Source organism: Oncorhynchus mykiss, chromosome 16 (assembly GCF_057628025.1).
Source record: "Oncorhynchus mykiss isolate SJ-2025 chromosome 16, ASM5762802v1, whole genome shotgun sequence".
NCBI lineage: Eukaryota > Metazoa > Chordata > Actinopteri > Salmoniformes > Salmonidae > Oncorhynchus > Oncorhynchus mykiss.
This window is the reverse complement of record NC_143037.1, coordinates 31,225,001-31,250,953: the sequence shown is the minus strand read 5'-3', so window position 1 is coordinate 31,250,953 and position 25,953 is coordinate 31,225,001. Positions and strand designations below refer to the sequence as shown.

The window sequence follows — 25,953 nt, the reverse complement described above, 5'->3', positions numbered from 1 at the left end:
AGATCGGCAATTCCAAACGCTGCCGGAGACTAGGAATTCCTAATGGGTGGGCAGGGCTGGTACAATAAATTAGAAGAGTTGCGGCCACGGGGTTCTGTAAAACTTACAGGGAGAGAAGTGAATTTGGAAATAAAACACACATACTTGCCAAAGCCACAAAAGAGCAAAATGAGATCAGAAAATAACTAGGTAAGATACTCAAGTGAAAGAGTGGTGTGGTGGCTTCCTCTCTTTCCTTCCTTGAACAACTCCACAGAAGTCCGGTATGCCTTCTTTCTACAACATCATCGCTTGATAATAATGCCGCTTGCAGCTGCTGCTCTCCTTGCTGGTTCATGATATGGCATTCTCAACAACTCCACTCATCCTGTGTGCTTTTCTAAAATAAAATTGTCTTCTGGTTTTAGAGATGCATGTATTTGTTTTTTATCAATGTGTTTATTGAGTACATTGTTTTTTAAGTCTATGTTCATGCTTATTGTAGTGAAGCATATTTGTCACATTCTTCAGTGACCCCCCCGGGGGGTCTGACAATCTGGGTGGAAAATTACTGAGGATGATAGCGGACGATATTGCCACTCCTATTTTCCACATCTTCAATTTAAGCCTACTAGAAAGTGTGTGCCCTCAGGCCTGGAGGGAAGCTAAAGTCATTCCGCTACTCAAGAATAGTAAAGCCCCCCTTACTGGCTCAAATAGCCGACCAATTAGTCTGTTGCCAACCCTTAGTAAACTTCTGGAAAAAATTGTGTTTGACCAGATACAAAGCTATTAAACAGTAACCAAATTGACAACATACTTTCAGCACGCATATAGGGAAAGATACTCAACAAAAATGGCACTTACACAAATCACTGATGAAATTGATGATACAATGATTGTGGGGACTGTCTTGTAAGAACTCAGTGAAGCTTTTGACATTATCAATCATAATCTGCTGCTAGAAAAACGTATATGTTATGGCTTTACACCCCCTACTTTCATGTGGATGAAGACTTACTTGTCTAACATAACACAGAGGGTGTTCTTTAATGGAAGCCTCTCACACATAATCCAGGTAGAAGCAGGAAATCCCCAGGGTAGCTGTTTAGGCCCCTTTACTTTGAGTAAGGCCAGCGTGTCTATTTATGCGGATGACTCAACAAAGAGCTGCAGTTAGTTTTGGAATGGGTAGCAAGGAATAAGTTAGTCCTAAATATTTCCAAAATTGTATTTGGGACTACATCTCGTAATGAATAATGTGGAAATTGAGGAAGTTGAGGTGACTAAACTGCTTGGAGTAACCCTGGATTGTAAACTGTCATGGTAAAAACAGTGATACAACAGTAGCTAAGATGGGTAGAAGTCTGTCCATAATAAAGCGCTGCTCTGCCTTCTTAACAACACTATCAACAAGGCAGGTCCTACAGGCCCTGGTTTTGTCACACCTGGACTACTGTTCAGTGGACCAATTCTCATTGCGTTTAGCCGTACCCTTATCCTACTCTGCCTCTCTTCCTCTGGTGATGTAGAGGTGAATCCAGGCCCTGCAGTGCCTAGCTCCACTCCTATTCCCCAGGCGCTCTCATTTGATGACTTCTGTAACCGTAAAAGCCTTGGTTTCATGCATGTTAACATTAGAAGCCTCCTCCCTAAGTTTGTTTTATTCACTGCTTTAGCACACTCTGCCAACCCGGATGTTCTAGCTGTGTCTGAATCCTGGCTTAAAAAATTATGACATTTTCATCCCTAACTACAACATTTTCAGACAAGATAGAACTGTCAAAGGGGGCGGTGTTGCAATCTACTGCAAAGATAGCCTGCAGAGTTCTGTCCTACTATCCAGGTCTGTACCCAAACTATTTGAACTTCTACTTTTAAAAATCCACCTCTCTAAAAACAAGTCTCTCACTGTTGCCACCTGCTATAGACCACCCTCTGCCCCCAGCTGTGCTCTGGTCACCATATGTGAACTGATTGCCCCCCATCTATCTTCGGAGCTCGTGCTGCTAGGCGACCTAAACTGGAACATGCTTAACACCCCAGCCATCCTACAATCTAAGCTTGATGCCCTCAATCTCACATAAATTATCAATGAACCTACCATGTACCTCACCAAAGCGGTAAACACGGGCACCCTTATAGATATCATCCTAACCAACTTGCCCTCTAAATACACCTCTGCTGTCTTCAACCAAGATCTCAGCAATCACTGCCTCATTGCCTGCGTCCGTAATGGGTCAGAGGTCAAACGACCTCCACTCATCAGTGTCAAACGCTCCCTGAAACACTTCAGCGAGCAGGCCTTTCTAATCGACCTGGCCGGGGTATCCTGGAAGGATATTGATCTCATCCCGTCAGTAGAGGATGCCTGGTTATTTTTTTTAAATGCTTTCCTAACCATCTTAAATACGCATGCCCCATTCAAGAAATTTAGAACCAGGAACAGATATATCCCTTGGTTCTCCCCAGACCTGACTGCCCTTACCAACACAAAAACATCCTATGGCGTTCTGCATTAGCATCGAACAGCCCCCGTGATATGCAGCTTTTCAGGGAAGCTAGAAACCATTATACACAGGCAGTTAGAAAAGCCAAGGCTAGCTTTTTCAAGCAGAAATTTGCTTCCTGCAACACTAACTCAAAAAAGTTCTGGGACACTGTAAAGTCCATGGAGAATATGAATACCTCCTCCCAGCTGCCCACAAGATAGGAAACACTGTAACCACTGATAAATCCACTATAATTGAGAATTTCAACAAGCATTTTTCTACGGCTGGCCATGCTTTCCAACTGGCTACCCCTACCCCGGGCCAACAGCAATGCACCCCCACAGCAACTCGCCCAAGCCTTCCCCATTTCTCCTTCTCCCAAATCCAGTCAGATGATGTTCTGAACGAGCTGCAAAATCTGGACCCCTACAAATCAGCCAGGCTAGACAATCTGGACCGTTTCTTTCTAAAATGATCTGCTGAAATTGTTGCCACCCCTATTACTAGCCTGTTCAACCTCTCTTTCGTGTCATCTGAGATTCCCAAAAATTGGAAAGCAGCTGCGGTCATCCCCCTCTTCAAAGGGGGGGACACTCTTGACCCAAACTGCTACAGACCTATATCTATCCTACCCTGCCTTTCTAAGGTCTTCAAAATCCAAGTCAACAAACAGATTACCGACCATTTAGAATCTCACCATACCCTCTCTGCTATGCAATCTGGTTTCAGAGCTGGTCATGGGTGCACCTCAGCCACGCTCAAGGTCCTAAACGATATCTTAACCATCATCGATAAGAAACATTACTGTGCAGCCATATTCATTGATCTGGCCAAGGCTTTCGACTCTGTCAATCACCACATCCTCATCGGCAGACTCGACAGCCTTGGTTTCTCAAATGATTGCCTCGGCTGGTTCACCAACTACTTCTCTGATAGATTTCAGTGTGTCAAATCGGAGGGTCTGTTGTCCAGACCTCTGGCAGTCTCTTTGGGGGTGCCACAGGGTTCAATTCTTGGACCGACTCTCTTCTCTGTATACATCAATGATGTCGCTCTTGCTGCTCTGATCCACCTCTACGCAGACGACACCATTCTGTATACTTCTGGCCCTTCTTTGGACACTTAACAACCCTCCAGACGAGCTTCAGTGCCATACAACTCTCCTTCCGGGTCCTCCAATTGCTCTTAAATACAAGTAAAACTAAATGCATGCTCTTCCACCGATCGCTGCCTGCACCTGCCCGCCTGTAAACATCACTACTCTGGACGGTTCTGACTTAGAATACGTGGACAACTACAAATACCTAGGTTTCTGGTTAGACTGTAAACTCTCCTTCCAGACCCACATCAAACATCTCCAATACAAAGTTAAATCTAGAATTGGCTTCCTATTTCCCAACAAAGCATCCTTCACTCATGCTGCCAAACATACCATTGTAAAACTGACCATCCCACCAATCCTCGACTTCGGCGATGTCATTTACAAAATAGCCTCCAATACCCTACTCAACAAATTGGATGCACTCTATCACAGAGCCATCCGTTTTGTCGCCATTGCCCCATATACTACCCACCATTGCGACCTATACGCTCTCGTTGGCTGGCCCTCGCTTCTTACTCGTCGCCAAACCCACTGCCTCCATGTCATCTACAAGACCCTGCTAGGTAAAGTCCCCCCTTATCTGAGCTCGCTGGTCACCATAGCATCACCCACCTGTAGCACGCGCTCCAGCAGGTATATCTCTCTGGTCACCCCCAAAACCAATTCTTTCTTTGGCCGCCTCTCCTTCCAGTTCTCTGCTGCCAATGACTGGAACGAACTACAAAAATCTCTGAAACTGGAAACACTTATCTCCCTCACTAGCTTTAAGCACCAGCTGTCAGAGCAGCTCACAGATTACTGGACCTGTACATAGCCCATCTATAATTTAGCCCAAACAACTACCTCTTTCCCTACTGTATTTGTTTTATTTATTTATTTTGCTCCTTTGCACCCCATTATTTTTATTTCTACGTTGCACATTCTTCCACTGAAAATCTACCATTCAAGTGTTTTACTTTTTTTGCCTTTACCTCCCTTATCTCACCTCATTTGCTCACATCGTATATAGACTTGTTTCTACTGTATTATTGACTGTATGTTTGTTTTACTCCATGTGTAACTCTGTGTTGTTGTATGTGTCGATAAATGATTCGCTTTATCTTGGCCAGGTCGCAATTGTAAATGAGAACTTGTTCTCAGCTTGCCTACCTGGTTAAATAAAGGTGAAATAAAAACAATTAAAAAGTGTGGACAGGTGTCACGAAGAGTGACTCGGGAAAATTGCAGTTGGCTCAGAACAGGGCAGCACGGCTGGCACTTAAAAGTACACGGAGAGCTAACATTAATGACATGCATGGCTCAAAGTGGAAGAGATATTGACTTTAAAATTGTATAACTGCCTTAATTTATCCTTGGCAGCAGCTAATGGGGAGCCATAGTAAATACAAACAGTAGAAACGTAAACAAACTATCAGTGACGACAAATCATCAGTATCATAACACTAGCATAGGCCACTTTTATCAATGAATCACTATCAGAAAATGGTTTGAATGGAAATAATTTATTTAACTGTTTTATTCATGTTTTTAAGTACTACTGATAAATCATGCATTCCGATTCCTACATAGATTGTAATTGACACATGATGTGTGTAAAATACTTTTTTGAAGGTTGTACTGATTATGATGAGCTAATGCTAAGCTATTTGCTGGCTGTGTGGAGCCATGTTTGTTGACATCATTCAATTCATTGAGTGTCATGTAAATGTCTGTCAGACCAAAGATGTTACAGTAAAACAAGGTGAAGGGATGGTTCCACACTGCATACAGTACAGACCCAATGCGTCTTGTCACCTATCCTTATCTTTGGTTGACGCAGAAAATAATGGCATCGCGCACAAACTCTACCCTCTAGCAAAAATTGTTTTACTAAATTATTTTGTTCACTGGTGAGCTCACACATGATGTGATGAATTGTTAATAGTAATTTATATTAGCTAATTCATATTATGGTTTCTATCAGTTAAAAGTTGGCTAAATATGACTGCTTTGTGTTAGCGCACTCTTTACTTAGCCCTAGGACTAATGTAGAATACATTTTTGGATGAGAATTGTGTTATGCTTTTGCTCCTTCTGTGAATGTCTGAACATTACATCTAAAAAATAAACTGCTCACATTGACAACATAAAGTTGGTTATGAAGACTATTTATGCTAAATGTTTATGTAAAAAAACAGTGTGGGCAGTTTAAACACAAGTGTTCTAATCACACCGGTTTGAGCGCATGCTGCAGGGACCACGGTAGAATGGCCACTGTAGAATGCATCAAAGGATTATTTCAATGTATTCTGTTTTTTTGTCACACTGGTTTGCTTTATCTTGGCCAGGTCGCAGTTGTAAATAAGAACTTGTTTTCAACTGGCGTATCTGGTTAAATAAAGGTTAAATATATATATATTTTTTTTTTAATCTAGCAAAGGGCTCCTGGAGGGCATATTTTGCTATTGGATTTATTTTGCTATTGGATTTGTTGCCCTACTAGATTCCGAAGAAGATGAAAAAATGTGGTTTTAGGCGATGGCTTTAAGTGATAGCTAGCAACTTGTAAACAATTACCCATTCCTAAGTATTATTGAAATAGCAATGTTAAATAATATCTTCAACCTAGTATCTTCAACCTAGCCTACACTCTTAAAAATGATTGGTTGTTTGGATGTCACAACTGCTGGGTTGCAGGCATTGGGTCACTTAGTTGGGCTGTTTTCTTTAAAAAGAGTCAGGTTGGGTTGTTGATGCTGTGTTATTAAGATATGACCAGAAGACTGGAGGTGTGGCTTAGTAGGGGCATTGCTTTCAGATAATGTTAAGTGCCTCCTTGAAGGAGGGAGGTGCAGGAATCAGGAGCAGGAGAGCAAGTTGCACAATAGTTTATTCCGAAAGTCCCAACTCAACAACATGGGGGGATACACCCAAACGAGGTCGCCACACACAGGGAAAAATAAACGATACACACGGGGGAGAATCCTCTACTCCTGCACGCATAACAAACCAGCACACAGTAACCACAGCAAAACATTCCCGCACATAGACTAACAGGCAGCGGAAGAAAATAAACCCACCAAAATCAACTAATAGGACACAGGTGTAAACAATACAGACAGACAGACACAAACTAAAAGGAAAAATGGATCGGTAGCAGCTAGTAGGCTGGCAACGATGACCGCTGAGCACCGCCCAAACATGGAGAGGAGCCACCTTCGGTGGAAGTTATTGTTGGCCACTTGAGAGAGAGAGTAAATGTCATTCCCGTTCATCTGTTGTGTTGTCATAACATGTTAAGGTTTAACACTGAAGCTTCAATTAGTTTTTACATAGAATTCCTCAAGAGCCTATGCAAATCCCAATGTTGGAATAGTTACCTCTTTATTACTATATGTAATAAGCAATGTTTTTTTATTTCACCTTTATTTAACCAGGTAGGCTAGTTGAGAACAAGTTCTCATTTACAACTGTGACCTGGCCAAGATAAAGCAAAGCAGTTGGACACATACAACAACACAGAGTTACACATGGAATAAACAAACAGAGTCAATAATACAGTACAAAACAAAAGTATAGATAGTGTGTGCAAATGAGGTAAGATAAGGCAATATATTAGGCCATAGTGGCGAGGTAATTATGATATAGCAATTAAACACTGGAGTGGTAGATGTGCAGAAGATTAATGTGCAAGTAGAGATACTGTCTATTTAAATAAATAAATAAATGCAGTATGGGGATGAGGGAGTTGGATGAGCTATTTACAGATGGGCTATGTACAGGTGCAATGATCTGTGAGCTGCTCTGACAGCTGGTGCTTGAAGTTAGTGAGTGAGAAGAGTCTTCAGCTTCAGCCATTTTTGCAGTTCGTTCCAGTCATTGGCAGCAGATAACTGAAAGGAAAGGCAGCCAGAGGAGCAATTAGCTTTGGGGGTGACCTGTGAAATATACCTGCTGGAGTGCGTGCTGCGGGTGGGTGCTGCTATGGTGACCAGTGAACTGAGATAAGGTGGGGCTTTACCTAGCAAAGACTTGTAGATGACCTGGAGCCAGTGGGTGTGGCGACGAGTATGAAGCGAGGGCAAGCCAAAGAGTGTTTGCAGGTCGCAGTGGTGGGTAGTATATGGGGCTTTGGTGACGAAATGGATGGCACTGTGATAGACTGCATCCAATTTGTTGAGTAGAGTGTTGGAGGCTATTTTGTAAATGACATCGCCGATGTCGAGGATCGGTAGGATAGTCAGTTTTACGAGGGTACGTTTGGCAACATGAGTGAAGGTTGCTTTGTTGCGAAATAGGAAGCCGATTCCCTATTTAATTTTGGATCGGAGATGCTTAATGTGGGTCTGGAAGGAGAGTTTACAGTCTAACCAGACACCTAGGTATTTGTAGTTGTCCACATGTTCTAGGTCAGAACCGTCCAGAGTAGTGATGCTGGACGGGCGGGCGGGCAGATGCGGGCGGGCAGATGTGGGCAGCGATCGGTTGAAGAGCATGCATTTAGTTTTACTTGCATTTAACAGCAGTTGGAGGCCCCGGAAGGAGAGTTGTATGACACTGAAGTTCATCTGGAGGTTAGTTAGCACAGTGTCCAAAGAAGTGCCAGAAGTATAGAGAATGGTGTCGTCTTTATAGAGGTGGATCAGAGAATCACCAGCAGCAAGAGCGACATCATTGATGTATAGAGAGAAGAGTCGGGCCTAGAATTGAACCCTGTGGCACCACCATAGAGACTGCCAGAAGTCCGGACAACAGGCCCTCCAATTTGACACACTGATCTCTATCAGAGAAGTAGTTGGTGAACCAGGCGAGGCAGACATTTGAGAAACCAAGGCTGTTGAGTCTGCCGATAAGAATGTGGTAATTGACAGAGTCGAAATCCCTGGCCAGGTCGATGAAAACGGCTGCACAATATTGTCTCTAATCGATGGCAGTTATGATATTGTTTAGGACCTTGAGCTTAGCTGATGTGTACCCATGACCAGCTCGGAAGCCAGATTGCATAGCGGAGAAGGTACGGTGGGATTCGAAATGGTCGGGGATTTGTTTGTTAACTTGTTTTTCTAAGACCTTAGAAAGGCAGGGTAGGATAGATATAGGTCTGTAGCAGTTTGGGTCTAGAGTGTCTCCACCTCTGACAAGGGGGATGACCGCTGCAGCTTTCCAATTTTTGGGGATCGAAAGAGGGGTTGCAACAATTCTCAATTATCGTGTATTTATCAGTGGTGACAGTGTTTCCTAGCCTCAGTGCAGTGGGCAGTTGGGAGGAAGTGCTCTTATTCTCCATGGACTTTAGTGTCCCAGAACTTTTGAGTTTGTGCTACAGAATGCACATTTCTGTTAGGAAAGCTAAGGCTAACTTTTTCAAACTGCTTGTGTATATTGGTTCCTAACTTCCCTGAAAAGTTGCATATTGCGGGGGCTATTTGATGCTAATGCAGTACGCCACATGATGTTTTTGTGCTGGTCAAGGGCAGTCAGGTCTGGAGTGAGCCAAGGGCTTTATCTGTTACTGGTTCTACATTTTTTTGAATGGGGCATGCTTATTTAAGATGGTGAGGAAGGCACTTTTAAAGAATAACCAGGCATCCTCTACTGACGGGATGAGTTCAATATCCTTCTAGGATACCCGGGCCAGGTCAATTTGAAAGGCCTGCTCGCTGAAGTGTTTTAGGGAGCGTTTGACAGTGTTGAGGGGTGGTCGTTTGACCGCAGACCCATTACGGATGCAGGCAATGAGGCAGTGATCGCTGAGATCTTGGTTGAAGACAGCAGAGGTGTTTTTGGAGGGCAAGTTGGTTAGGATGATATCTGTGAGGGAGCCCATGTTTACGGATTTGGGGTTGTACCCGGTAGGTTCATTAATAATTTGTGTGAGATTGAGGGCATCAAGCTTGTAGGATGGATGGGGTGTTAAGCATGTCCCAGTTTTGGTCAGCTATCAGCACTAGCTCTGAAGATAGATGGGGGGCAATCAATTCACATATGGTGTCCAGGGCACACCTGGGGCAGAGGGTGGTCTATAAGCAAGCGGCAACGTTGAGAGACTTGTATCTGGAAAGGTGGATTTTTAGAAGTAGAAGCTCAAATTGTTTGGGCACAGACCTTGATAGTATGACAGAAATCTGCAGGCTCTTTCTGCAGTAGATTTCCTTTCCGACCCCTTTGGCAGTTCTCTTGTTGGAAAATGTTATAGATAGGGATGGAAATGTAAGAGTTTTGATGGTCTTCCTAAGCCAGGATTCAGACATGGCTAGGACATCCGGGTTGGCAGAGTGTGCTGAGGCAGTGAATAAAACAAACTTGGGGTAGAGGCTTCTGATGTTAACATGCATGGCTTTTACGGTTACAGAAGTCAACAAATGAGATCCCCTGTGGAATGGGAGTGGAGCTAGGCACTGCTGGGCCTGGATTAACCTCTACATCACCAGAGGAACAAAGAAAGAGTAGGATAAGGGTATGGCTAAAGGCTTTAAGAACTGGTCGTCTATTACGTTCGGAACAGAGTGTAAAAGGATCAGGTTTCTGGGCACGATAGAATAGATTCAAGGCATAATATACAGACAAAGGTATGGTAGGATGAGAATACAGTGGAGGTGATATGTGGGAGGTGGAACTGAAGGGTTAGCTAAGGCATATTGAGCAGGGCTAGATGCTCTACAGTGAAATTAGACAATAATCACTAAACAGAACAGCAATGGACAAGGAAATTTGACATTAGGGAGAGGCATGCATTGCCGAGTGACCATAGGGTTCCAGTTAGTAGTTAAGCTGGCTGGAAACACGGCGATTCAGACAGCTAGCAGGCTGGGAGTAGCAAGCTAGCAGAAGGGCCTTAGAGGTACGTCGTGACGGAAGAAGTCTGTTCTCATGCGGAGCCTCGTCGTGATCAATTAGTAGGGTTCCGTGTAGTAAAGGTGCCCAGTCCAATTGGCAAAATAGGTATAGTGACTCAAGAAAATTGCCGATGGACCTATTCAGCTAACAGTCCGATATGCTCTAGACAGCTAGTGGGCCGCGGTTAGCAGGCTAGCAGATGGGCATTCAGTTGACGTCACGACAGGGGGACCTGTTGCAAAAATAACTTTCAGGCAGATTACGTCGGTAGTCCAGTCGCAATGGATTAGCAGGACTTTGTGTAGTGAAAGGGTTCCAGGCCAATTGGCAAAATAGGTATTGTAGCCCAATGAGTGGCTGATTGACCTCTTCAGCTAGCCGGGAGATGAGCCTAGCATGGGCTAGCTTCAAGCTAATTGGTGCTTGCTTCGGGACAGAGACGTTAGCCAGGAGTAGCAACTCGGATTGCAGTTGCCTAGCTGCGGTGATCCAGGTTAAAAGGTTCAGAGCTTGCGGTAGGAATCCGGGGGTATGGAGAGAAAATAAGTCCAGTATGCTCTGGTTTGAATTGCGGTGTGCAAACTGGCGAGAGATTTCCGAGCTAGAGGTTCACTGATGACCGCTAGCAGTGGTTAGCTGACTACTAGCTCGTAGCTGGGTAGCTTCTGTTGGGGAATCTGATTCGAAAGTAAAGACAAATAGTAAATCCATACCACATTGGGTGAGGCGGGTTGCAGGAGAGTATATTGAAGCTGAGGTTTAGGAAAAATATAAAAAATATATAAACTCGGGACACGACGAGGACAAAGACGTCTGACTGCTACGCCATCTTGGATGTTAATATTATACAGTGTCTTCTGAAAGTATTCACACCCGTTGACTTTTACACATTTTGTTACGTCACAGCCTTATACTAAAATGTATTAAAATCCTCAGCAATCTACACACAATGCCCCAGTGCGAAAACGGGTTTGTAGAAATTTTTGCAAATGTATTAATAATTAAAAGCAAAACTACCTTATTTACATATTCAGGCCCTTTCAGGCCCTTTGCTATGAGAATTGAAATTGAGCTCAGGTGCATCCTGTTTCCATGGATCATCCTTGAGTTTCTATATAACTTGACTGGAGTCCACTTGGGGTAAATTTAATTGATTGGACATGATTTGAAAGTCACACACCTGTCTATATAAGGTCCCACAGTTGACAGTGCAAAAACCAAGCAATGAGGTCGAAAGAATTGACCATAGAAATCCAAGACAGAATTGTGTGGAGGCAAAGATCTGGGGAAGGGTATCAAGAAATATCTGCAGCATTGAAGGTCCCCCAGAACACAGTGTCTTCCATCGTTCTTAAATGGAAGAAGTTTGGAACCACCAAAATTCTTCCTACCTTTGGCCGCCGGGCCAAACTGAGAAATCGGGAGAGAATGGCCGTGATCAGGGAGGTAACCAAGAACCGATGGTCACTCTAACAGAGCTCTGGAGTTCCTCTGTGGAGATGGGAGAACAGTCCAGGATAACCATCACTCCATCAGGCCTTTATGGTAGAGTGGCCAGATGGAAGTCACTCCTCAGTAAAAGGAACATGACAGCCCGCTTGGAGTTTGCCAAAAGGATCCTAAAGACTCTCAGAAAATGAGAAACAAGATTCTCTGGTCTGATGAAACCAAGATTGAGCTCTTTGGCCTTGCTAAGCTTGAAGTCGGGAGGAAACTTGGCACCATCACTAGAGTGAAGCATGGTTGTGGCAGTATCATTCTGTGGGGATGTTTTTCAGTGTCAGGGACGGTGAGACTAGTCAGGATTGAGGGATAGCATTTACATTTTAGAATAAGGTTGTAACCTAACAAAATGTAGAAGAAGTCAATACTTTACAAAAGCATTGTATATACAATTATTCAAGGACATTTTTTATTTGTATTGTACAAACTTAATATGATGAACAGGAATTAAATTTTCTCTCAGCGGTGGCAAAAAATAACTTCCTGAAAGCCACGCCTCCAATCTTCTGATACGGTGCTATCGCACAATATATTATTAAAAAGGTAAAAAATCGAAGCCCTTCCTTTACATAGGCAGCCCAGTATTAGCATATAAGCATCAATCTATAAAGCATTTACAAAGAAAATATATGCATAATGTAAATGTGTTGAACCCCAAAAGGTTCTTCCAGTCTCCTGAGAGTGTAGTTGCTAGAACTGTGCAGGAAAGGACAATGAGAAAATAAAATATCAGAGCCAGCTCAGTTTGTCTTGTGTTTGCGCTATAGTGTGAATTAGGGATTTGTATTACAGATTCTCTCTCTATGGCCCAATCATGTATTCTCTAACCCTCTGTTTCTGCCCTGGTTTGGCCTCTCCATACAGTGTCAGAAAGTTGCAGAGGGCAGAAAGATAAAAAAAGGGAAAGAGAGAAATGGATGATTCCACCAGCCCATCGCTCTTGTCAGAGTAGCAGGACTGGGAAGTGGAGGAGAGAGGGAGAAGGCGAACTGTTAACATGCACTGTATAATTCATAATGGTAATACTGTCACACACAAGAATGTGCAAACACACGCACATGCATGCAAAAAGTGTGCGTGCACACACATAGACATACACACAACCAGCGTCATGACACCCAGCGTCATAACCATGTCATAATATGGTCATAGCATTGTCATGACACATATATTTAAACCTGTTGTGAAATATTGTGTTATTTTATGGCTGGTTATGAAACCTACAAAAGAGTGTCAAAACCTACCACGGTAGTTATTTTATGGCTGGTTATGACACCTACATAAGAGTGTCAAAACCCACAAAACCTATCACATAAGCAAACCATTCCATTACACCATAGCCTACTTGTCAACAGTATGTTTATGTTATTTACATTTTCTGAAATGTACCATATTAAATTGTCATTGTAATTGCACACACATTGATGTGAGACATGCACCCACCCCAATGCTCTGTTTCTGATGACTGGGATGAATGCAGCTGCAGATTTCAGGAACAGGACAAGACACCCTCTTTTTGATTGATCACTGACTTAAGGGCATGTAAACCCCATAAAAAAAAGAAACGTCCGCTCACTGTCAACTGCTTTTATTTTCAGCAAACTTAACATGTGTACATATTTGTATGAACATAAGATTCAACCACTGAGACATAAACTGAACAAGTTCCACAACATGTGACTAACATAAATTGAATAATGTGTCCCAGAACAAAGGGGGGGGGGGGGGGGGGTCAAAATGAAAAGTAACAGTCAGTATCTGGTGTGGCCACCAGCTGCATTAACTTCTTGACGCTATCCATCCCTTAAGCTGGATAATTTTCATCAGCATCCGCTGAATAGCATAGCGCCCCAGTCAAATAATATTACTAAAAATATTCATATTCCTGAAATCACAAGTACAATATTGCAAAACACAGCTTAGCCTTTTGTTAATCCACCTGTCATCTCAGATTTTGAAATGACGCTTTACAGCGAAAGCAATCCAAGCGTTTGTGTAAGTTTATCAATCGCATGACAAAACCTTAATTACACTTATTATCAGGTAGCTTGGTCAAGAATCAGAAAAACAATCAAATTAATTGTTTACCTTTGATCCTCAGATGTTTTCACTCACAAGACACACAGTTACACTCACAGTGAGACTCACAGTTACACAACAAATGTTCCTTTTGTTCCATAAAGATTATTTTTATATCCAAAATACCTCCGTTTGTTTGTTGCGTTATGTTCAGAAATCCACAGGAAAGAGCGGTCACAACAACGCAGACGAAAATTCCAAATAATATCCATCATGTCCACAGAAACATGTCTAACGTTTTTTATAATCAATCCTCAGGCTGTTTTTAAAATATATATTTGATAATATATCAATTGGGAGTGTAGGTTTTTCAATAGGACAGGGAGAAAAAATGGCCGCTTTACTCTGTTGCGCAAAACTCACTCTGAGAGCCCCCACCTATCCACTTACGCAATGTGATCTTTCTCACTAATTTTTCAAAATAAAAGCCTGAAACTGTCTAAAGACTGACATCTTAAGGAAGCCATATAAAAAGGAATCTGGTTGATATCCCTTTAAATGGAGGATAGGCATGCATAGGAACAGAGGTTTCAAAATAAGAGGCACTACCTGATTGGATTTTCTTCAGGTTTCGCCTGCAATATCAGTTCTGTTATACTCACAGACAATATTTTGACAGTTTTGGAAACTTTAGAGTGTTTTCTATCCTAATCTGACAATTATATGCATATTCTAGTTTCTGGGGCTGAGAAATAGGCAGTTTCAAATGTGTACGTTTTTTTAGCCAAAAATGAATATACTGCCCCCTACACGCAAAAGGTTATGTACTGCAGTGCATCTCCTCCTCATGGACTGCACCAGATGTGCCAGTTCTTGCTGTGAGATGTTAACCCACTCTTCCACCAAGGCACCTGCAAGTTCCTGGATATTTCCGGGGGAAATAGTCCTCACCCTCCGATCCAACAGACGTGCTCAATGGGATTGAGATCCGGGCTCTTCGCTGGCCATGGCAGAACTGGCATTCCTGTCTTGCAGGAAATCATGCACAGAACGAGCAGTATGGCTGGTGGCATCGTCATGCTGGAGGGTCATGTCAGGATGAGCCTGCAGGAAGGTTACTACATGATGGAGGAGGATGTCTTTATCTGTAACGCACAGCTTTGAGATTGCCTGCAATGACAACAAGCTCAGTCCGATGATGCTGTGACACACTGCCCCAGACCATGACGGACCCTCCACCTGCACATCGATCCCGCTCCAGAGTACAGGCCTTGGTGTAACACTCATTCCTTCGACGATAAACGCAAATCCGACCATCACCCCTGGTAAGACAAAACCATGACTCGTCAGTGAAGAGCACTTTTGCCAGTCCTGTCTGGTCCAGTGACGGTGGGTTTGTGCCAATAGGCGACGTTGTTGCCGGTGATGTCTGGTGCGGACCTGTCTTACAACAGGCCTACAAGCCCTCAGTCCAGCCTCTCTCAGCCTATTGCGGAGCACTGATGGAGGGATTGTGCGTTCCTGGTACATCTTGTACCTGTCCCGCAGGTGTGATGTTTGGATGTACCGATCCTGTGCAGGTGTTGTTACACGTGGTCTGCCACTGCGAGGACGATCAGCTTTCTGTCCTGTCTCCCTGTGGCGCTGTCTTAGGCATCACAGTATGGACATTGCAATTTATTGCCCTGGCCACATCTGCAGTCCTCATGCCTCTTTGCAGCATGCCTAAGACACGTTGACGCAGATGAGCAGGGACCCTGGGCATCTTTCGTTTGTGGTGTTTTTCAGAGTCGGTAGAGAGGCCTCTTTAGTGTCCTAAGTTTTCATAACTGTGACCTTAATTGCCTACCGTCTGTATGCTGTAAGTGTCTTAAATTAACGACTGTTCCACAGGTGCTGTCACGCCCTGACCATAGAGAGCCCTTGGGGTTCTCAATGGTGTAATAGGTCAGAGCGTGACTAGCGGGGGGTTTCTAGTTATTATAGTTCTATGTTGGTGTGTGAGTATGGTTCCCAATTGGAGGCAGCTGACATTCGTTGCCTCAAATTGGGGTGTTCCTTTTCCCTCCTGTGTTGTGGGATATTGGTCCACTTATTTATGTAACGATCGTTACAGGTGCATGTTCATTAATTGTTTATGGTTTATTGAACAAGCATGCAAAACAGTGTTTAAACCCTTTACAATGAAGATCTGTGAAGATATTTGAATTCATCAAAATAATCTTTGAAAGAAATAGGGACGTTTCTTTTTTGCTGAGTTTACATGATAGGCCTATCTAGCTTATATGATTATGATGGTCATAATGCTTCTTGACAGTGTCATAAAGTGTATTTTCTACACGTTTTTAAAGATATGATAAATAATTCATTACAGCAACAACAAAGGACTTAAGAAACAAACTTTTAATTGAAAGGAAACTTCTTGGCAGAGAAAACATTTGAATAAATGTGGGTTTTGACACTTATGTATGTCACAACAGCAGCAAATATGGGTAATGACAGTATTATGACCATATTATGAAAAGATTATGACCGTGTTATGGAACTGAGTTTCAAGTTGAGTATTATGGAACCAGCAAACACACACACACACACACACACACACACACAAACACACACACCACTCGAGTGAATGTCAACAAACATATGTACATCCCTGTGCAGTCATACATGCACATAACACTCAAATCAATGAATACATCCTTTAGCCCAGACGAGCACACATGAGACCTCCCACTCATACACAATGTCACTTCTACTCGCAGCAAAAAGCCCTCTACACTTAATGTTCTACACTCAATCACACTCTCTTTCCCTATGTAGGAGTTGGGGATAGGCGTTCCGCCAGGATAGGCGTTCCGCCAACGGGACTTCAACAAGCATTTCTCAACGGCTGGCCATGCCTTCCTCCTGGCTACTCCAACCTCGGCCAACAGCTCCAACCTAGAATATGTGGACATCTATAAGTACCTAGGTGTCTGGCTAGACTGTAATCTCTACTTCCAGACTCATATCAAACATCTCCAATCTAAAATCAAATCTAGAGTCGGCTTTCTATTCCGCAACAAAGTCTCTTTCACTCACGCCACCAAACTTACCCTAGTAAAACTGACTATCCTACCGATCCTCGACTTCGTCGATGTCATCTACAAAATAGCTTCCAATACTCTACTCAGCAAACTGGATGCAGTTTATCATAGTGCCATCTGTTTTGTTATTAAAGCACCTTATACCACCCACCACTGCCGGCTGGTCCTCGCTACATATTTGTCGCCAGACCCATTGGCTCCAGGTCATCTACAAGTCCATGCTAGGTGAAGCTCCACCTTATCTCAGTTCACTGGTCACGATGGCAACACCCACCCGTAGCACCCGCTCCAGCAGATGTATCTCACTGATCATCCCTAAAGCCAACACCTCATTTGGCCGCCTTTCCTTCCAGTTCTCTGCTGCTTGTGACTGGAATGATTTGCAAAAAATGTTGAAGTTGGAGACTTTTATCTCCCTCACCAACTTTAATCATCTGCTATCTGAGCAGCTAACCGATCGCTGCAGCTGTACATAGTCCATCGGTAAATAGCCCACCCAATTTACCTACCTCATCCCCATACTGTTTTTATTTATTTACTTTTCTGCTCTTTTGCACACCAGTATCTCTACCTGTACATGACCATCTGATCATTTATCACTCCAGTGTTATTCTGCTAAATTGTGATTATTTGCCTACCTCCTCATGCCTTTTGCACACAATGTATATAGACTAATTTTTTTCTACTGTGTTATTGACTTGTTTATTGTTTACTCCATGTGTAACTCTGTGTTGTTGTCTGTTCACACTGCTATGCTTTATCTTGGCCAGGTCGCAGTTGTAAATGAGAACTTGTTCTCAACTTGCCCACCTGGTTAAATAAAGGTGAAATAAAAAAAAAATACAATCAATCATGTTGCGCTGTATGTCATGATCGCAGATTTTAGAGAAACAACAAATGTCATATACAGTTGAAGTCAGAAGTTTACATACAAGTTCACAACCACTCCACACATTTATTGTTAACAAACTATAGTTTTGGCAGCCATTTAGGACATCTACTTTGTGCATGACGCAAGTCATTTTTCCAACAATTGTTTACTGACAGATTATTTCACTTATAATTCACTGTATCACAATTTCAGTGGGTCAGAACTTTGCTTACACTAAGTTGACTGTGCCTTTAAATAGCTTGGGAAATTCCAGAAAATGATGTCATGGCTTTAGAAGCTTCTGATAGGCTAATTGACATCATTCGAGTCAATTGGAGGTGTATCTCTGGATGTATTTGAAGGCCAACCTTCAAACTCTTTGCCTCTTATCTTGACATCATGGGAAAATCAAAATAAATCAACCAAGACCTCAGAAATAAAATTGTAGACCACCAGAAGTTTGGTTAATCCTTAGGAGCAATTTCCAAACACCTTAAGGTACGGCGTTCATCTGTACAAACAATAGTACGCAAGTATAAACACCATGGGACCATACATCCGTCATACCACACAGGAAGGAAACGCGTTCTGTCTCCTAGAAATGAATGTACTTTGGTGCGAAAAGTGAAAATCAGTCCTAGAATGACAGCAAAGGATCTTGTGAAGATGCTGGAGGAAACAGATACAAAAGTATCTATATCCACAGTAAAACTAGTCCTATATCGACATAACCTGAAAGGTTCAGCAAGGAAGATGCCACTGCTCCAAAACCTCCATAAAAAAGCCAGACTACTGTTTGCAACTGCACATGGGGACAAAGATCATACTTTTTGGAGAAATGTCCTCTGGTCTGATGAAACAAAAATATAACTGTTTGGCCATAAGGACCATCGGAGGTCTTGCAAGCCGAAGAACACCATCCCAACACTGAAGCAAGGGGGTGGCAGCAACATGTTGTAGGGGTGCTTTGCTGCAGGAGGGACTGGTGCAATTCACAAAATAGATGGCATCCCGAGGAAGGAAAATTATGTGGATATATTGAAGCAACATCTCAAGACATCAGTCAGGAAGTTAATGCACAAATCGGTTTTCCAAATGGACAATGACCCCATGCATACATGCATACAGCTTGTGGAAAGCTGGAAACATTTGACCCAAGTTAAACAATTTAAAGGCAATGCTACCAAATAATAAGTGAGTGTATGCAAACCTGTGACCCACGGGGAATGTGATGAAATAAATAAAAGCTGAAATAAATCATTCTCTCTTCTATTATTCTGAAATTTCGCATTCTTAAAATAAAGTGGTGATCCTAACTGACCTAAAACATGGCATTTTTACTTGGATTAAATGTCAGGAATTGTGAAAAACTGAGTTTAAATGTATTTGGCTAAGGTGTATGTAAACTTCCGACTTCAACTGTAAGTGTCATATATCGGCTGAAAGCTTAAATTGTTGTTAATATAACTGCACTGTCCAATTTACAGTAGCTATTACTGCGAAAAAATGGCATGCTATTGTTTGAGGAGAGCTCAAAACAACAAAACACTTTTTTCACCGTGACAGGTTTGATAAATTCACCTCTGAAGGTGAAATGTGTACTTACATTCTGATATCTTGCTCTGATTCATCATCCCAAGGTTCCCAGAGATAACATGACATAACAAAACACGACAAGTGTCGTTTTGTTAGATTAAATCATTTTTCACTTCCTAAAAAGTTCCATATAGCATGCACGATCGATTTTGTATTTCCACTCATTCAATTTGCAGAAAAAGGAATCTATGAAAATCTATCCCTAAACATTGTTTCAACCAGTCAAATTACATTAGTATTTATTCCTCAGCGATCCTAGAACGTAACCAGATTTCACTATATCATTAGGAGTGTAGTATATCCTATAGGACACCAAATTTGGTCAGAGAGCGCCTTCATGGCGCGCCGATGACACAGGCGGTCTTCACTTGATTGACTGTAACTTTGTCAAACAAGCACCAATTGGGGTCAAACAAAGCTAGCTCGATTGCCAATGAGCTGGGCTTTACGTTAGTATGCTGAAACCCTGTATCTGTCTCACAAATTTGCTGCTAACCTTGTGCGACAGCAAGCCTTTTCCTTTTGGACAAAAATGGCAAGAATATGGAGAGTTATGAAAACTGGGTGTTTTGCTAATGTTGAACTTACAATATGGCTACTAATACTGGAAAAGCTAAATCAAAGTCCAAGTATACATATGACGATATTCTTGCAGAAAAAAATGTAATGTAAATGTACATTTGGGCAAGTCGTGAAGGACACCTGGGTGACTTCACACTAAATGTCATGTAGCTTGCTAATACTTCAAGTTATCAGTCTGAAACTTTGCACATACACTGCTGCCCTCTTGTGGGCACCATCGGAATTACAACCATAGTGATCGCTAGACATGGGACATTGGGACATTTCTGTTGGATTTCAAAGATGGTGGTAGAAAAAAAATGCAAAAAAAAACAGTTGTTTTTTCTTTGTATTTTGTTCTACCAGATCTATTGTGTTATATTTTCCTACATTCAATCCACATTTCCACACTTCAAAGTGTTTCCTTTCAAATGGTACCAAGAATATGCATATCCTTGCTACAGGCAGTGTAGTGTGTGTGTATGTCATTTTTTTTTAAAGGAGGCTATCCCTAATTAATCTTCCACATTACTGTGGCTTGTAGAGACAGAATCCTGGCATGAACGTACAATTTCTTACACTCATAACTGTATCTCAAATGACACCCTGTTCCCTATGTAGTGCACTACTTTTGAAGTTGTTCACGATATAGTGAATAGGGTGCCATTTGAACCATGTATTTCCACATGCAGTGGACATTTCCTTTTCAATGGAGGAGAGCAAGAGGGAGAGTGTGCGAGATAGGGTGACTTACGCAGTTATTATTGATGAGTGTGAGAAAGTGCTTAATTTGCACGGTCTTCAACCAAATTCATATTGAAAGCAGCATCATTTGCATAAATCTCATTAGATGCAATGAGAAGGGTTCATAAATTGTAATATTAATTAGTCATTTTTGCCTCCCTTTCATGGTGAAAATGGGTTATATTAATAAAAAGAGGGGGGGGAGAGCCTAATTGGTCTTTGTGTTATCAGCCGGGGCCTGGAAGTGACAGGCTTGATTTAGTTTGGCTTCAACTCTACAGTAGTCTAATGGAGAGAGAGCGAGGCGATGGAGAGGATACTAAATGTTAGTGTGCCTGTGCTTGTGTGTGCTTGCCTACGTGTGTGTTTGCCTGCCTGTGTTTGCATGTGTGTTAGTGCGTGTGTGTGAATGTGTGTGTGTGTGCCATGCTGGTAAATACACTACACAGCAACACTTTAATGGCCCTCCATATTCTTTGTGTGGGTGACTTATCACTCTACCAGAACCTCAATTTAAATCTACCATAAAGAACCTCTAGCCCCCATCCTCCATTTTCACAAATTATGGCATAGCAAGGAGTAATACAGCTGGCTGCCTTTTTTGTTTCTTGATATATTAACGTTGCAGCCGAAATGGAACCCTATTCCCTATTTATAGTGCAGCCGGCCAAAAAAGTAGTGCACTAAATGGAGATTAGAGAGCCAAATGTGGAATAGGGTGCCATTTCACCCAAAGCAATACACGGAATAGAGAATAGGGTGCCATTTTGGACACAACCAATGTTTCCTGGGATTGACCTATTACCCCTGTCTTCTCCTATGCATGTCAGGCACATCTGTAACCCAGCTGCAGGCGGAAGACCCAGACCAGGAGCCCCTCATTTTCGGGGTAGTGGGAGAGGAGGCCATGAGGTACTTTGCAGTGGAGAGAGACACTGGAGTAGTGTGGCTACGACAGCCCCTGGACCGCGAGGTTAGAAGACACAGGCACACACACAACCACCCACACGTGCATGCGCACACCCACACAAACGCACACACCCTGTCTCCATTCCCTCCCCACACTTCCTCCCTCCCTTATGAAGGGTTTTGCTGACATCTCTCTCCATCTCTTCCAGACCAAGTCGGAGATGCAGGTGGAGTTCTTTGTGAGTGACAGCCAAGGGGTAAGAGCCAAGAGTCAACACTGTTACACATCCTGGATGTCAAGCAGCTCACACACTGTAGATACAACTCCACCTGACCAACTATTATTCACTCTGACACCTGTCTCACACGCAACGTTCAAATGCTAAAACACACTGACATTTCAACCTACACAACCCTATGGGTAATGGTTAAGACACTAAATTCATACACTCATTCTATGCATAGAGTGTGTGTAATATTTGTATGTGTCAGGGAGTTGATTGATTGTGTATGTTACTCACTCTGACACCTGTCTAACATGTACTGTTCTGATTTTGTACATTACCTTCATTTAATTAGGCAAGTCAGTTAAGAACAAATTCTTATTTTCAAAGACGGCCTAGGAACAGTGGGTTAACTGCCTTGTTCAGGGGCAGAACGACAGATTTTTACCTTGTCAGCTCAGGGATTTGATCTTGCAACCTCTCGGTTACTAGTCCAACACTCTAACCACAGCCTGATGCACTAAAACACAATGAAATTTCAACCAACACATTCCTATGGGTTAAGACACCACCCTCATTCTGTACATAGAGTAAGTGTATTGTGTGTCTGTGTTTCTCTCGGTCTGTGTGTTTGTGTATTAAACATTAGGACCTCTTGTGCTTTCGCAGGTGGTCAAAGACACAGTGAATATTCAGATAGGAGATGTGAATGACAACTCCCCTACTTTCCATGGCCAGCCATACACAGTACACATTGCAGAGGTAGGCTACAGTCATGTATATGGAATGTGTAATAGCTACTGTATATAACTGTCCTCCCTAACTTGTCCCACTGTCCTTCTGGGGAACACTATCATTGTCCTCTGCAGTCACTGCGGGATGAAGTCTCCCCTTGGTATAGATCTAGGATCAGTTTCCCTCTTACAATCCTAACCTTAACCATTGCTGGGGGGAATGTAAAACTGAAACAAGAAGTCTTGTGTTGTGTGTGTGACAGTTTTCTACTGATTTATGAGAAAAAGCATCGTTTCTCTTGCTCGATATAATACACAGACAGTGAGAATCTTTGAGTCAATGTCTCTCTATAATTGGTTGACTTATCAGACATGCAACTTTACAACAAGTTGGCAGTGCAAATGGCTGTAGACCTGCATGATAACCAACCACTGGTTTGGGAGTCCTCTTCTTTCTCATATTTGGAGAGAGTAATCCAAATGGCCATACAAATATAACACAACTCTCCCTCTGCAGTGGTCCTCAATCACTCCCACTACAGCTTTTCTTTCTCTCTCTCAGGCTACTACCTCCACTAAGTCTCTCCCTCCTATTTCAGTCTCTCTCTCCCACCTCTCATTCTCTCCCTCCCTCCCTCTCCCTCTGTTAGTCTATCTCCCTCTTACAGTTTCCCTCACTCTCTGGTCTGAAGGAGGAGAGGAAGGGGGGCAGGCTCACTCCCCTTCTCGCTCTCTCAAAATCCCCCTCTCCCTCCCTCTCTCCCCCCTCCCTTCTTTTTGCCCTCTCCCCCATCTGATTGTTGATATGAAGTAATTGCCAGAGTAGAGTAGAATGTTGAAGTCTGGAACTTCAAACAGAGGCTGAAATCTATCTCAGCCACGCACACACATATATCGTGTTGTGTTTATATTGAGTGCATAGCCTATCTCCAGTCTTCTTCAAATCTTCAAAGCCACTGGGATTTTTCCCCTCTTCAATCCATAAAGTCAAGCAAATAAATTCAGAGAAAGAGGGGGCTGTTTAGCCTGCCCCCTTTACCTTCTCCTATGAGTGGAGTGAAGAGTTGTCTCAGGTCTCTCTCTGTGTTTTTTCAGGGTTCTCTCAGGATTGTCTGAGGGTTCTATCAGGGTTTTCTCTGCATTATTTGAGGTTCTCTGGGTTCTAGTTACAAAGAGCTGCTAAGCTTACATTTTTTATTTTAACCTTTATTTAATTAGGCAAATCAGTTAAGAACAAATTATTATTTACAATGATGGCCTACCCCGGACAACGCTGGGCCAATTGTGTGCCTCCCTATGGGACTCCCAATCACAGCCAGATGTGATACAGCCTGGATATGAATCAGGGATTGTAGTGACGCCGCTTGCGCTGAGATACAGTGCCTTAGACCACTGCGTCACTCGGGAGCCCACAAATTGCTGCAATTATACCTTTGAATAGATAGAGGCCTTTAGGGCAGGCAAGGCAGGTTGTCCTTGCTGTAGGTACAGCATAACAACATTTTCATAGACTGTTCCGGTCTTGGATGCTGATTGCCTAAAATCCAAGCCATGATTTATTTAATGATAAACCATGGCAAATGCCTGTTTACTGAAGTGTCACTATTGCATCCATAAGAGTGTTTCCACTGTTCTTTTCACATTTCTACTGTCCCAGCCAGGCAATTCATGAACATTATCTGAGGCCATGTTTGTGTATGATACATGTACTCCGGGCACCAGCTGTAGCTCACCGAATACTCAGTACTAAGCCATGGGGAAGCTGAGGACGAGATGATGCAGTGAGGGTGTTGTGACTTCGTTCCCTGTTCTATCTTGTTTCCTCCATCCCCTCCCTCCCTCCCTCTCATCCTCTTCCTACAACAACTTTCTGTCCTCTGCATTTTTATGGCCTCATTACCTCTGTGACTTCCGGTGACCTCCGTTGGGCAAAGCAAATACGCTGCGACATCACTCCATCAACCTGTCACTCACCGTATGTGCCACAGTAGCCGGCCAATCACAGATTATGACTTCCATCAGCAACTCTGAGACGATAAGCTAGTTCCTGAAGTTGAATGCAGAGAAAAACAGACAGGCAGAGAAGGAGGGGGATGGACAGAGACGGAACCAGTTTGACGGAGAGGAAAAATAACAGAAAGGAGTGGAAAGAGATGTGAGTGAGAAAGAGAGAGATGTGGTATGTAGAGAGATACATATACAGAGACAGAAGAGGACATTGAGGAAAAAAGTAACAATGGAAGGAATGGGAAAGAGCTGGAAGAGGGAGTGGGAAAGTGAGAAAACAGGAATACAGAAAACAGCTCAACGTGACCTGTGGATGGGTAGCTGTAGAGTAGTAAAGACGAGAGGAATGTGTGTAATTGAGGAGTTGTAAAAGAGGAGTGTGTGCGCACGTGCGCTGGCATGTGTACCGTAATTGTGGGTTTAATTTGTGGTGCTATAAAGAGTGTGAAGGGGAGCAGGTGGGCAGCTAGCATTCCCTGTGTCAGCGCTAATGAGCTGGACAGATTTACAGCAAGCAGCCATGGCACAGTGTGTGGAGACCGAGATAACTGTACGTTGCTCTGGATAAGAGTGTCTGCTAAATGACTCAAATATAAATGAGACCTAATGCATCTCAAATGGCACCCTATTCCCTATTTAGTACACTACTTTTGATTATGGCCCATCAGATCCTCCCATAGGGCTCTGGTCAAAAGTAGTGTACTATATAGGACATAAGGTGCCGTTTGGGACACATTCAGAGAATATTACCCAAACACAATGTTCGACTAAAACAACAGATGGGCTTCAGCCAAATTCCCCATTTAATGTAATGGTGGTAATAGTGCAGGAGTGCTACATACTGTGTTTTTTTGTTTTTCACATTTTAGAGTAAATTGTATCCCTATTAGTTTACTATTTGGTATGAGCCCAAGAAAGGTGGTAATACTGTCTTTCAGCCCTATGATTCTTGCTCTAAATTTAGCATAACACCTTAAAGTACAATGTACATTAGAAATGTAGTCTGTGTGTGTCTGTGTCTGTCCGTTTGTGTGTGCATGCTTTATTGTGTGCTTTTGTGCATGTTTGTGTCTGTATGTATAACTCACTAGTTGAACAGTTTTTAATAACACCAGTCGCCCCAGGGAGTCCCAATCCATTCCCCAGCCTTTACTCCCATGCTTCCTGGCCCTAAACCCTCTCCCACTGCGAGCTAGTCTCTGTGTCATTGACACGCCGCCACCATCAAATGCCACTACTAATGACTTTTCTGAGACTCACCCAGTGTTTTCTGTGTCCTGCTGCTCACCCCAGACCCACCCCGATCC

General features: G+C 42.9%; 1 protein-coding gene across 1 annotated transcript in view; it reads left to right on the top strand.

Moving 5' to 3' along the window:
• The window catches only part of LOC110492868 (cadherin-23), a 582,104-nt gene that overhangs the window by 112,859 nt on the left and 443,292 nt on the right, over positions 1-25,953 (top strand). Inside the window, exons 4-6 of the mRNA XM_036946709.2 lie at positions 21,603-21,745; positions 21,891-21,938; positions 22,575-22,667. Coding sequence (XP_036802604.1) covers positions 21,603-21,745; positions 21,891-21,938; positions 22,575-22,667 — 284 coding nt within the window. The remainder of the gene's footprint in view (positions 1-21,602; positions 21,746-21,890; positions 21,939-22,574; positions 22,668-25,953) is intronic.